The sequence below is a fragment of the Myripristis murdjan genome, chromosome 20 (genome assembly GCF_902150065.1).
Source record: "Myripristis murdjan chromosome 20, fMyrMur1.1, whole genome shotgun sequence".
NCBI lineage: Eukaryota > Metazoa > Chordata > Actinopteri > Holocentriformes > Holocentridae > Myripristis > Myripristis murdjan.
This window is the reverse complement of record NC_043999.1, coordinates 11,856,471-11,871,032: the sequence shown is the minus strand read 5'-3', so window position 1 is coordinate 11,871,032 and position 14,562 is coordinate 11,856,471. Positions and strand designations below refer to the sequence as shown.

General features: G+C 43.2%; 2 protein-coding genes across 3 annotated transcripts in view; one reads left to right on the top strand and one right to left on the bottom strand.

The window, feature by feature from the left end:
• Positions 1-2,178: 2,178 nt before the first annotated feature.
• Positions 2,179-8,860, top strand: rnf32 (ring finger protein 32; the record flags this gene model as incomplete). Its single annotated transcript, XM_030079943.1, has 6 exons — positions 2,179-2,428; positions 2,516-2,658; positions 3,983-4,140; positions 4,720-4,828; positions 7,114-7,281; positions 8,645-8,860. Coding segments are annotated over 6 exons (1,044 nt in total), but the record flags the coding sequence as incomplete, so codon positions are not given.
• A 1,146-nt stretch (positions 8,861-10,006) lies between these two features.
• The window catches only part of lmbr1 (limb development membrane protein 1), a 43,107-nt gene continuing 38,551 nt past the window's right edge, over positions 10,007-14,562 (bottom strand). For both annotated transcript variants that reach the window (XM_030078949.1, XM_030078947.1), the window contains 2 exons: positions 12,924-13,085; positions 10,007-12,312 (listed from right to left, as the gene is read on the bottom strand). In XM_030078949.1, coding sequence (XP_029934809.1) covers positions 12,227-12,312; positions 12,924-13,085 — 248 coding nt within the window. In that variant the 3' untranslated portion in view covers positions 10,007-12,226. The remainder of the gene's footprint in view (positions 12,313-12,923; positions 13,086-14,562) is intronic.

The following is a 14,562-nucleotide window of genomic DNA, read 5'->3' as shown; positions in this document are numbered from 1 at the left end:
AAAATACCACAGATCCGGTAAAGAGGTTCAGGGGGAAGAAAGTTAAATAAAAAGCTCTTTAAAATGGTATTTATAAAGAAAAAGACAAACAGTGTCCCTGTTGAAAATAAAAGCGCGCGCTGAAATCCATTCTGATGACAGTTGGAAGAATGCAGGCTTTATGAGGGACTTGAGCCCCATCTTTGCCATATCTTTTAAGCGTGATTATTTACTTAAAAAAACAAACCAAGGCCCCAAGTCTGGCATTGTGAACGACAGCCCTTTGATTGAGCTCCGAGCTTGAATTCTTAACTAATAAATTGTTCCACGCCTTTGTCTGGGGCATTAACAGCAGTGGTCTGCGTTTTTCTTGCTCTAATCTCAAGAATGCAGCAGCCTCTTGAGAAGTGCAGGGGTTTCCTCCTCTCCCAGAGCCGGGTCTTCACTTTGTTTTCTTAGAGGACTCCCTGGATTGACAGGCCTCACCGTTAGCCCTCTCCTCGGCCATCTGTTTTCACTGATTCTGTCTGAGCACATCAAAGTCAATCAAGGCTCGCAAAGCATTTTAAAAGTCACACACCCCCGCGCCGTGTGCGAGAAATAAAGCAAACTTTTCATCGAGCACACAAAAAGAGATGGCTGGGACTCCTATGTGTTTGTGTGCATGGTTTTCCATGTGAGGGTGACCTGGGAGGGATCCCTGAGCTCACGGCGCAGGTATGAGCAGCTTAGCTTTGTTCAGCGCCTGCTCTGACGACAGCTCGGTGAGTCACCTTGACACACCGTACACTAGCCTTCTTTGGTCAGGTTCCAGTCATTGGCTGACATCTCTTTTACAATAAAATAATCATTAGCGAGACACACGCACCACAGATACGGATCACAGCATTATCTTTCTGTAGTGACAGAGAGGGGAAAGATGCAGAAAAATCTTAAATCATCAAGACAAGATGTGCTATTAAAAGATGCGTAATTGTGAGAGGAAACTTTTGGAAATTTCATGGAATAATTTGACAGCACATTTCAATGTTGCAAACAATGGTAAATATTAAAAACATTTAAAACAAATAGCACCACCACAGGTAGTGCTTTACATTGATTTTTATATTTAAAAAAGAAAACGGTGTGTGTGGGGAAGGGGAGGGGTGATTATACCTTTATGTATATAATAAATAATAATTAAACTTTATTCTTCTAGTAAGGCTGCTAGGCGACGTTATGAGCGGTGGTTTCCGGTTTTCGCGTATTAATATTCATATAGATGTGATGCGGTCACAGGTGGGCGTTTACGATGCATTTGACAGCGGGACTCGGACGGGTTTCAGCCAATCAGACGTCAGGAGCGGCGCCGTCTGTTTTGTGTCGAGTGTCCGGTGAACCAGTCCAGTGGTGGTGATGGGGACTCGTGGTGGAGAGGAGGAGGAGGAAGAAGAGGGGGGTGGACTCGTTGCTAAGTAACCATACAAACACTGTCTTGATAGGATGGCAATGCGGAAGGTTTGATTTTAGCTGCTTTTTTCCCCCACTTTGCTACTTTGTTTATCAATGGCAATGCGCTATTTTGTGACACTGTTACATTTATACCGTTTGATTTTGTTTTCTGATACGTGCATTCGGTTTTTACGCAGAGCCTTAGAACTTAGAATGCTACAGTGTGTTACAATGTTACAGTGTCTTTGATTGTGTCTCTTTTGTTTACTAACGCATGTCGTGAGATAATAAACTCATTTGGTTTAGGTCATGGTATAAATAATTTTTGTGTTGTTCTATTTATGTGTAAAAAAAAAAAAAAAAAAAGAAAGAAAGAAAGAAAGAAAAAGAAAAAAAGGTTTAGGCCTCAACTTTTAGGGAAATGCTATGAAGCCATTTGCTGAGGCTGGAGACTCAACCACAAAGTCAACTGTACCCTGTTTTCTCTGGCCCAGCCGTTGCTGCATTAGTGAATTATCCTTAGCAATTCAGCCTAATCCATTTGGCTATGCAATATTTTCTCTGCACCGTGCCATCATTTGGTCTAGACAGTATGCTGCAGAATTTATTTAGCCTTATTTCTTTATTTATTTTTATTGACTTTTGCCTTCTTTCTATCCTGATGTTAAGCAAAAAGTCCACGTTTGCCTCTTGGTCCAACATAGCAGTGTTATCAAGGCTATTCCTCATACATGTACATCCAGTTATGTATAATTAATACGGGCTATTTTACAGGACTTGACGTCTCAGAGGAGAAGAGAGATTGCAATCACGGCAGCTGCCCTGCAAGATCACATGGCACGGAGCCTGGACGCACTATGCTATGACCCTCGAAAGGCGAGGTGCAGTGGAAGAGCACCCACAAACAGCAGAAGTACCCGAGGAAGAAGGAGAGCGGGAGATAAAGGTCTCCATGAACGAGATGGGCAAGAAGAGGAGGAATATGTGCTTGATCCAGATCCACCTCGACTGACACTGGGTAGAGCACCTCGGAAAACTGGGAAATGTCAAATGTCTGGTAGTTTAAGTGAATGAGTGGATCATTTGTTTTCTTCATTTCCCATAGCTCAGAGGATGGGTTTGGTGACACCCCCGCCGAGGAGACTGACAGAGGACGAATGGACTCGGGTCAAGGCTAGGTCTACTGAGCAGGGGGAATCTGCTCAGCCCTGTGCAATATGCAGGGAGGAGTTTCACCTTCAGCCTCAGGTATTCCCCAAACACAGTATTCTCTGCGGAAGCTCTTTATGCATGTTTTCAATGTTCCTCATCTCTCCTCAAGGAACCCCTGTACACACACACACACACACACACACATCAGCACACATGCGCATATGCACACACACATACACACACACACACAAAGGCCCCCCTCCTTCCAGTTCCTGTATGTTCTAATCTGTGTAGACAACTGTACAAATTTACCCATACTGCCTTGGAACTCAACTGTGACGCGATGATGTAGCAATCAGTGTGTTACTGTGAGGGTCATTCAGTCTTTTACACCTTTCCGATCCCCTTTTAAGATGCCAATCTCCTCAAGAATGCAGGGCTAGAATAGACGGCCTCACAAAGCACAGTTGCCATAGACGCACGTGTAAATATTAGTTTGACTCAGGGAAAAAAATGTTAATTAGTGCCTGCTAACAAGGGAAAGTGACAAGGGGGAATCTATGTTGATTTGGCATTCTCCTGCAAGTCCTCAGCTCATATTGTCACAATGCGTTTATGTGCTACATTATTGTGCTGCATTCAAGTATTAATACGACAATCCAAAATGCTTACGCCAGCAGTTATACTGAATCAGTTGTGCGGATGGAAATATTTGTTATCCAGCTCCAATTAATCCAGTTCAAATTATTTGAATTGTCAATTAGAGTGTAGGTTTAGATGAAAGCAGTCCCTCTGTTTTCTTTTTACTTTTCTGACAGTGTAGCTGTAACCTTATGGGTTAATACTTTGATAGTGAGAACTGAAAATTCTCCCCGGTTTAATGGCTTGTCAAGCTCCTGGAAATTGTGCACGGCAGGGGGCTCTTTCACTACTGATGGAGTGTGTTGGTCAGGCTGAAAACAATGGGAAATCAATATGCCTCCCCCCTGCCCTCAAGAGATCTGAGCAAACTGGTTTGTGTGCCAAGCCCCACAGCCATGTCTGTCTCCTTTCAGACGATAAAAGAGCCCCTCTCTCAGGTAGAGTAAAGTAGAGGGGTCTGCAGTCGAGGCCCCGCCGTGTGCAGTGGGGGTCATGTTGATTTCCTCTACAGATCCACACATTCAGATGTACATATGATACAAATATACACAGACTTAGCATGCATTCATGAGCACAGGCATGGCACAAAACATCCACATGCATGTTCTCTCATTTATGTCCACCAGAGTGTTTAAACTAAAATCTGCAGCATCCTCAGCAGGCACAGCACTTCAGTCAGTCCACCTATGAACTCTAAATCAGACTGATTGGAGCTTCTTGATTTGGTACCCACTGAATTTAACATGAACTAAGTTTCTGGTATTACTGTCCTTTTTAGGTGCTGCTGTCTTGCTCTCATGTTTTCCATAGAGCATGTCTGCGGGCCTTTGAGAAGTATTCTGGGAGGAAGTGCTGCGCCATGTGCAGGAAGGAGCAGTATGAAACACGGGTGATCTATGACGGGGCTCGCCACTTCAGAAACCGCTGTGCCACCAGGTAAATGTATTCAACTCTAAAACACACTCGTGACTGTCGCTGGGCAGATTGCTTCAAATTGATTCAGATTCAAACTGTCTCCCAAAGAACTTAATTTATGATCTCAGATTGGAGACTAAGTCCAGGATATTGAAATGTATATGTGAAACATTTGACTTTAAATCTTGTGATTAGTTTTGCAAGATTTGAACATAATAAAAAGGCTGAATGAAAACGAAATGAAAAGTTATTGGTCGCCATCACGGCTTTTCTCACTGTGTGCATCTAGTGATTTACACTAATCAGTAACATCATACATCTTGCTCAAAGACAAAGCATTTTTTGTTTTATATATTTCAAATCAAATTTTGGGGGCAAAAATCTACAGAAACTTAAATTCCAGAGTGTCTAGATGGCTCAGGTGGCTAAGGTGAATACGATGTCCTGGAATCTGGAATCTTGGATATTTGTCACAAAAAGTACCTCTCTCTCCCATTTTGCATGTTGCTTTTTACTGTTAAATATCAAATGAACCAAAATGACATAAAATCCCTTGAATTGAATATATTTTTTGTTGTTTTTGTGTGATTTGTTGTGTAGAATTCAAGCATTTTGGCGAGGATACGTTGCTCGAAAGTGGTACAGAAATGCAAGGAAGACCATCTGCCCAAAAGACAAAGACCTTCGGCGCAAATTCTTTGAAGCAAAGGTGAGTTTAGACTCAAACTCTCACAGAATGGATATTCACAAGTCATCCGGTGTATTCCATAAAGAGCCTCATTGGTTAATTATGCATTTTGGGAACACACTCACCCTACCTCCAGTTCCCTCTCTGCAAGTCTACTTTCATCCTTTGTCTTCCCCCTGACATGTCTTGACTCTTAGCTGGTCAAATATAAGCTGTGACGATCATCACATTCGACGTCCATGAGCTGAGACATGGGTTTCAGCTACAGAGGGACCCACTGACCCCAATACACACGCAAACACACACACACACGTGCACATGCACCTTCACCTGCTCTCACCCTCTCAGGCCGCTTTGATGCTGTGTGCGTCATACACAGTTTGTCAACTAATTGTGGAGAGAGTTTGTGCTTCAGTCAAACAGTCTGGACACTGCAGGGTCGACACAAAAGCAGGGCCCTCCTCTGTGTGTTTGGGTCCGGTCCTCCATCGGTGTGTCTGGGTTAGAGAGCAGATGGGGAGGTGAGGTTGGCAGGGGGCTTTGAATATCTGACACTCGTTGTCATCACGGGCTCCGTTCACTCGTCCCATTTCAAAGCCCTAAATCATGCAACAACTGGACTTAATGGAGGGAAATTTTCAGAGTGGGCTTTGTTTGACTCTCGGCCTCCGGAGCAGCCAGGGGATGGGGTCGGCTGACACTGAGACGCTGTTGCCTTCACGGTGGCTCTGTGGAAAAGGGAACATTGCCACCTAGTGAGACACAGCCCTCCCCCTGCTGAGGCTTTGTCACTCCCTGTTGACTTTGGATGTCTGGGAAAGACACCAGTCATCTTTCTCTTGGCTGAACAGTCCAAACATCAGAGATTTTTATTTAAAAAAAAAAAAAAAAGAAAGAATTCAAGGTCAAATTTTCACATAAACTCGCCTGATGATGCTGTCTTTAACCTCACTGTAAAGACAGTGATAGCTGCTGTACATCTATGTCCAGCGGCCTGTTAGAAACACGCCTCGTGTATTTCTCTACGGAGCAGTGCAATCAAGCAGAGTGCTGCTGCAGTTCAAAGAGGCTGATTAAGCGAGGGTGACAAATGCAGAAGGGTCATCCCCCTGTCAGTCTGCATCATCTTGCCTATAAACCATGGCTTAGCATGCCATGTAAACAAAGAGACAGTGTTTATTGAGTCAATTATCTCTGTTCTAACACATTAGGCCGTGCCCATGTGCTCAGGCTCAGTGTCAGGCACTTCACGTTGAAGATGGGTGAGTGATCATGGGTGGTCTTGAGATTGTGTCATATCTTGGATGATCTTCAAGAGCTATAATGCAGCGCAGCACTGAGAGCTCTGATTGACTCCGTCGTGAGACGTTTGCTCAGCTAACTGTAACGTAAACAGGTGTTTCGGTGCTGGGCTGGACTTAGCATTAGATGGAGAAACTTATTGGTTTCCTCTTTGACCTAATGACAGTTGCAGGCAATAAAGCATCTTTGTTCCATGAATTGGCAGGTGTTCCCAGCAGGAAAAAAAAAAAAACCTGTCGAGATACCGGGCCAGTTTCAGAAATCTTATCAGCTGATCCAGATGGCTAGCTTTCCATTTTTACCTGTTTTGGGGGTCCGACCCTGAGTCAACATATTAAGGGGATAACTGCCGATATCTAGATGGATTGCCACAAGATAACGCCTCTGCACTCCGCCACCTCTTCCTCCTCTGTCTCCTCTCCTGTCCGCACCTACTATGAAAGAAGGCAAAGTTCACCAGAGGCTGTGTTGTTTGCCTTACTGTAGAAAAGTCAGCCAGGCTCATAAAACCCTCCATCCGAATGGTTAACAGTTGTTTAATTAGTGATAAAAGCCTAGCTGTAAAGCAATTCTGATGTCACTGTGACAGGCTAAGGGATGGGGTGTGTATTTGTGTGTGCGCATGTGTGTGTGTATGTGTGAGACGGAGAGAGCGAGAGAGAGAGAGAGAGACAGAAAGAGAGAGAGAGAAAAGAAGTGCATGTGTGCGAGAGATTGTGAGAACACAAGGTGTGTGTGTGTGTGTGCATGAGGGAGATGTGTGCGTGTGTGTGTGTTTCCATGTTTCCCAGCACCGTCTCCCTTTTTTACTGGTTTCCATTAATTCTCCATGTTAGTGGGAGACGTGACTGTATTGATCTGGCTGTTTAACAACTGCACCCTGTCAGCGTGCTTCAGCCATTACAATACACACACACAATTAGCCTTCATAGAAAACACGACTCTATTGTGCATCTGAATGAAACATGCCTCTTTTGTGCCACTAAAATGGTTTTTCTAATTAGTTGCAGGAATTGAATGACAGCTTTGTCCGATACTGTCACACCGATGTGGAGGCTTTTCTGAGTGATATCGACCGCTCCTTGTCATCAAGCAGACGAGTGTTCCACCAGCTGGAGAGAAAGCACGTCTCCGACTCTCAAGAGAGCGACTTGGACAGAATACAGAGCCAGGTTGGGAACAAGACATGCCGCACTGAACCAAATACCACCTGTATCATCGCAGAAGGCCTGAAACATCTAATCCCGGTTTCATTCTGCTCCCAGCCTTGCCCCCTCGCCTGACATGTTAACGCTTGCACAGGGACGACGGCATCACAGCTGTTATATAGAAAGTACACATCTCTCCAGAGGTGATCATTCACTTTACCAAATGAATGGCAGCGGTAGGCTAATAATCCTCTGTTTACAAAAAACATGACCCAGTCTGATAATGCACGGCAGGCTTTTCATCGCCTCGACTACTGCGGAGGAATTGAAAAGACATCTAGATTTGCGGTTCCATAGGGCTCCATTGTTGCACACAATGCTTTCATTGCAGCCAGTACCATTTTTCCATAGAGGGGGTGGGGTGTGTGTGTGGAGAGGAGATGTCCTGTTTTTTCTCATCTGGTGTGAAAAGGTTGTGCGCAGGGCAGGGGCGGCTCAACCTTGACATGGGGAATCAAACGGTGAACATGTTTTCAACACATACCTTGCACCTTTTCATTGGTGCAAACGCTATAAAGCAGTGTGTTATGAAACATTTAATGGCGGGGCCTGTTGATTGTCTCTAAAAAAGGAAGCTGTCTTGTAGTTAATCATTGGTGGGGCTGCATGGAGTCCTGCTTCATGTTTTATAAAGATGGCTGATAAGCATTATAGACCCCATGCATGTCTGTGCAACCTTGTCAGGTAGTAGCCAAAAGACTTAGTCCAGAGTTCCTGCAGAAAATTGTTGAAATTTCCTTGTCCACAGGGCAAATGAACCCAATATAAATTTCTATTGTTACGATTCCATCTTCCTAAATTGAGCTCTACGGCCTGGAGGGTCTTCAACTTGCACGGGCCCACCGTTGGAGGTGCATGTTATGTTGCATGTTAAGGAAATGCAAGTAATGGGAGAATTGGGTTGGCACATTTTGGCCTGAGGGTGGTGCTAGAGAAAAGGTCATGAGGTCACTGAATTGGACCAAGCCAGAAACGAGACCGCCCAGTGCAAAATCATTTCCTATGTGAGCGTATGGGTTAGAGTGCACTCACCAAATATCACTGCAATCCACTGAGTACATTTTGTGATATCTTGTGTGCGTAGCTGGCATTTTGGCTGAGCCTTTAAGAGAAAGGTCACCCAAACAGACAGGGTCCATCCTCTGAGGAGCATGAACGTGCTCACCAAATCTCATTCTAATCTGCTCAATAGATTTCAAGATGTGTGTATTTGGGAAAAGTGTTGAACAGACGGATAGACCAATATGATCATCCTTAGGACCCGCCTGCCAGTTGGACAACGGCACTAAGCTAGTCCCATCACTAACTATGTTTCCACTTTAAACAGGTTTTGCTGAGAGACGTCCAGGACTGTCCCATCTGCCTCACCGCACTCTGCCGCCCCAGCACTGGAACCAAGCAACAGGGATCCAGACGAACCCTTCTGCTGTCTTGTTCCCACCTTTTCCACCAGCCCTGTCTAGAGACCTTCGAGGCCCTCCATGTAGACAGCAGACCCACCTGTCCCATGTGCAGATCTGAATACTCCAAAAGACTTTTGTGACTCAGGTAGAACTATTTTCAGGATGTTTTGATTTATTGATGTAGATTATCAAAGTTTGTGCATTTTGCAAAGTAACTAGTAAATATAGTCATTAAATAAATGTAGCACAGTAGGTGATTAAAAGATTTTAGATTAACAAATGTTGCTAGTATGTCAAAGCAGTATTGGCATTGGCTTGAGCCAGTGTAGTTAGTTTACATTCAACCCATGTAACTAAAATACTATTATCAGGCACAAATTATTTCCATGGTGTACTTTATGCAAACTAGACTCAAGCAAGCTCACCCCGTCTATAAATCAAAATTGATCAACATCCCGGATGGATTAAAGCAATGACTGAACTTGTAAATAAAATCACGTACACAAGGCATTTTTTTTTCTACTTTTATTTGCAAACAAACCAACATCAAAAAGAACAAAACATATGTATAGCAACCTCAGAAATCAACTGTAAAAAAATACATTCACAAAACATATGCCAGTAATTACATGCAGAGACCAAGTGACGTACAGACAGAAAAAAAAGCTGCTTAACTCAAGAGTACAGGCCAACTCTCAACGTTTTGAAACCCCATACAAGACAGAGATGTTCTGTAAAGGCAACCAGAAATGCTCGATTGAATGGAAACAGGCCCCGTTGGTCCTCACCTCAGAAGCTGGGGTGAAAACTATGATTGTGACGCTTTATTAGGGTTGTGACAAACTGTGCGCTCTGCTGATCGGAGTGCGCGCAAACGTCCCTGCCAGATATCGAGGACCCCGCCGAGTTCAGTGTTACCACTGCCAGTAGCTGAGTGGATGACGGTGTTAGGAATGGATGGAAGCACAACTATAAAAAGGTAGTCATGGGTTTTTATCAATTACTGTAGTTCATCCACAATACAGCTATCCTCATTTTTATGTCTTTATCATATTATCGGCATTAAAATTTTACAGAACATGACTTGGAAGACTGCACCAGAAAATCTACCAGACAGTTGAGTTTCAACAACATCACCCTGAAGTGCTCAACAAGGCCGTTCTTTATGAAGACTACAATATTCAAACCTGCTTTTTTGGTTTTGGTGTGGTAACTGTTTCTTGTAAACATGAATTTGCTCTTTATCAAACATACTTAGGGCCGATATCCAGTTGCACAACTAGCTCTGAGAGGATGGCTTCAAAATTATTATTATTTTAATTTTTTTTTTTTTTGAGAGTTAGGACTACTGTGAATTTTATTTTCACTCCAGTCTTTGTAATACATCAACCACCAATGAGAGGCCGCCCTTCCTTTTTTTTGTGAACAGAATCGATGTAAAACATTCCCTGTCAAAAGAAACAAAAGTTTCAAATGCATGTATAAAACAAATTTTTCCTTTTCTACGTTGTGGTCGTCATCATGTCACATTAGACACCATGAAAACACATTACATCTATACCACCATAGAAATATCTGTACATTATTATGGCCATCAACTGTATCCTACCAAGTGCTTGGGTATTTCAGGTGATGAATGAGTCTCAAAATGGAGACTCCTGTAAGAGCTCGCTGTGGGTTCACAATAGAGTTTATCCATGGCAAAACAGTTTGTTTTATCTGGCTGGCTTTTGACTGCAGATTCGGTGACATACAGGGGATCACAGTGGAATTGTCTTGAGACGCACAAGGTGCGTGTGTAATGGCACACACGCAAAAACGCACGACACAGAACAAGAAACGACCTTAACACAAAGCCTGCAAGATGCTCGTCCTATAAGGCATTAAAGGTGGTTCTGAAGACGGAGAACATCACAGTCCAGAAGATTACACAGCAACACAACATACGGGCCCATGTCACCAAGTTTTTGTACCAGCTGCACATTTTCCACTCATGCATTATGAATGTAAAGACAGGTTCATGTTTGCATTAGCTTTAGGTATTGTCAACCATATGTACAAAAAGAGGTGCAAATTGCTTAGCGAGTCAGACCCTTGATGGCCTGAATGAGAGCCCACTATTTACAACCAAATAATGCAAAAGAGGTATGAAACATAATACATTATGTACATGTAAATACAGCATTTACAAAAATGACAAAGATTTGACAAATTTTCTGTGCCCTGTGAATTTAAAATTGCGTATTAATTAATTTTTGTGAAGATCAAAACTATGATGACATTTTTTCACCGTGTGCATAATAAAATCTTCAGTAAATACAACCACAGCGTCGGCTCCAAATGCACAAAAGCAGTCTGCTCTTTGGAACCAAAATGTACTCCTTTGAAAAGCCACTCTAATTTCCCATCTGTAGAGTAGCCTAAGTCTAATCTAGAGCACCTAAAAAGAGTTCGTAGCCTACTTCAAACAAAGTAATGACATCATCCATGAAGTTAAAGCGCACTTCAGTAAAGCCAAATAAAAGAACAAATGATAGCACAAGTGCTAAAATCAGAGGCCTATCAGTAAGAAAAACAATGCAATTGCATACAATCTATATTGTACTAATGTGGTGGTGTTATATATACTGGCTGTGATGAGTGTGAGTAAATGACTTTCATGCTGAACAAAGCATAACTTGCTATCTTCACATTTTGAGCTTAAATCAGAATCACAACTAAATAATGACAAACTGACACCTTACTACATGCCTATATCCGTTCACATGACAACAATCAAAGACCAGCAAGTACGGACCATAAACTGCGAATGCTCGATGAATGTTCTTGTGTTACTGACACCAATTAACATGGAGATACTAACATTAAAATTTACCCTTTGCCTCTGGCTATGGTTTTGGTGCCTTGTACCTATAGTGACTACAGAAGAGGAGCAAGTTGTGTAGAAAGAAAGTGTAACCTTATAATGGGATGTTAAGACTTAATAAAGACAAAACAAATCAGAACCTAGCTCTTCAGCAACCGCAGAAGGTGATTTTTTTCACCTGCTGCACCCTCTAGCTTTTGTCTAATGCAGTGGTGAGGAGGCTGCAGGGGCATAACAGGTGATGCTGGGGTTAGAGTGCCCCTGAAGCAAGAGATGGGTAGTTTAAAGTCACAGTCACGGTTGAGGTCAACATCAAGGTCACTGCAGTGATGCCAGTCTATTTCACTCCTCAGTCTCATCCCTGGCTCTGTCCCAGCTTCCATCCGAGACGCAGAGGATGGAATGTCATGAAGCTAAATTGCTCTCAGCCTCCATTTGCAGCATCCGTCAGACATTGCCTGGGTTTATTAAGTCCCTTCCAATCCCTTTCACCTTTCAGCAGTCAGGCAAGACTGTCGAAATCTCCCTTTGGCTGCGCTGAGGTGTACATGTGTGTGTGCATGTGTGTGTGAGTGTGTGTGTGTGTGTGTGTGTGTGTGTGTGTGTGTGTGTGTGCATGTGTCTTGATCTATCGTCCCTTTCACAGAGTTTTCTGATGCCCGTTGGCCGAGAGCTTCCCAGACTCAGGGTCCGTGGGGCTGTTTGACAGTTGCAATTTATCCAGACCTGGGCAGGGGGAGATAAGGGAGAGAAATCTCATTAAAAAAGCCTCAGACTTTCACTTAGACGGAGGTATTGATGTGCTTTTTTTCCCCTCAGTGCCTCTGTCTGACATTTTCAAACTGATCCCACCCTGTGTATCAAACATCCAGGGTCTGTCACAACAAGCCTTTGAGACTAGCCCCATCCTCACTGTCACATGTCAGTCCCACAGCACACTGCATCTTGCTGCAATTTCCTCCATTTTGTCACTCCAGGTCCCAGTGTCCGACATAAATAAACTCTATCTCCCTCCAAAGCCACAGAGTAGGATATTGCTGCCAGTGTTTCAGACCCAATCTTAGTGGATTCAAAATTAGGATGGAACTGGGTGGCCCAAGTTTTATTACTAGATGCAGGGCTTATGTGATTGCTTTTTATTCTACAGGGGCTCCAATATCTCAGAGGCTGTAGTATTTGTCAGACACCAATGTCACTTTCACAATTCAGGATTTCTTGATACACCGAGGGATCGTTTACACGGAAATCTTTATCATACCTGCTGGTTTGAACCAACTTCTTGCTAATATGTGGACCTTAATCCACATGAATACATGAACAGATAAACTGATAGTTACCTAAGGCCTTTAGGAGCTCCTCTCGTACTGCTGAGGTGAATTTTCTCACAAGACAGAGTGTTGTCACGACTGCAAACAGCAGGTTGTATGAAAGGACAATGTAGAAGTTTCCCAGCCAATTAAATCTCCCAAAGTCTCCCAAGAGATCAAACCTGGTGATGCCTGTGAAGGGCAGAGAGATCAGTCAGACAAAAATAAATTGGGAAGTATTTCAGACACACAGCTCAAGCAGTACCTATTTATCACAACGATTAATAGCAACAATGCATTTGAGGTGGTTGCCATTTCCAGCACTGAGACTCCTCAAGAAACATTTAATTTCTCACTTAAGACTATTATAAACTGTCACTAGGAGCTCAGTTTGGGATTCTATGTTATGAGCCCCACTAAAAAGGTGTCACAAGACTTAATGCACAATAACAGAACTGAGAAACAAGAGCACAGTCCAAATCATTGCAAATTACAGAAAATAATCAAGATTTTTCAGAAGAAACTCCAGGCAGACAAAGACGTTCGTTTTTCCAAGTTCCCCTTGACAAGACAAGCATTGTGTTCATAAGCAAAACCTCTTCCCTCCCTACAAAAGCATAGGGCTGCAGCAAATGGGCCAATTTAGGAATGTCTGCTCTGTCTGCAGTTGAGGCACTTCGAAAAGTGTCTCTCTTCAATGGCCCGTCTCTTTCAACAAGCAAGAAAGGCCAAACTGAAAGAAGGGCTTACATGCCAAAAACCATTTGATGTACATTGCAGGCAGAATCTCAGAAGATGCCTGGCTGAAAATAGATGAAGACAAATCCTGAACAGTGTGACCCTTTATGTAAATTACTTTAAAAAGAGTTGTCTTACTTTCTGGGTAAGGAGGATCACGCCCCTGTCTTTTCACAGCAAAAAGTTTCTGTTTGTGGTCTCATCAGACAGTATAGCTCATTTTCTTAGCGTGCAAAACAAGGTGGTGAGGGGGAAAAAAAAGAAAGCCACGCCCAAGCCAAGACGCCGCAATCTTCAATGGAACCTCAGTCACCTGTACACACATCCACCTGAGTCAACCACTGAGCTAACTACATATCTAATTCAAACAATAAACAAGCACAATCTTGTAGGTTTCCGCTGAGCCGAGGGCTTGTGCAATTCCTGGCAGATTTTGACCCCGTCAGTGATGAGAATCCTCCTTCTTAAAGCACTCTGCACTTGATATTCCCAGCCAAGGAACCATAGCTTTTCTCCCTTTGCTCTAATTTCTTAGGACTTGACTTGAAACATTCTAAATACATCGGACATTACAAAAAAAAAAAAAAAAAAACATCAAATCTTTAGTGAACATTTGAGTAATATTTGATGGAGGTAGACAGAAATGTGCTGACTTTTGACTCTATGTAAACAAACACTAACACATTCCACTTAAAATGTGCTGCATAGCTTATGCTTATTTCACCGCTTGACTGTGTCTAGGTTAGCAGTATTGTGAGGACTCCTCCCGGTAGAAAACGGAGGGGGCGGGGGGCTGAAACTAAGTATAGAAGCAAAGGCGGCATGCAGGTGGACTCTGTCTCTCTCCCAGGACCTGCAGACAGAGACAAAGCAGTGGTTCTGATCCGCTACTGGAGGTTTCTCCTGCAGACTCCTCTTTACTCCATGCTGG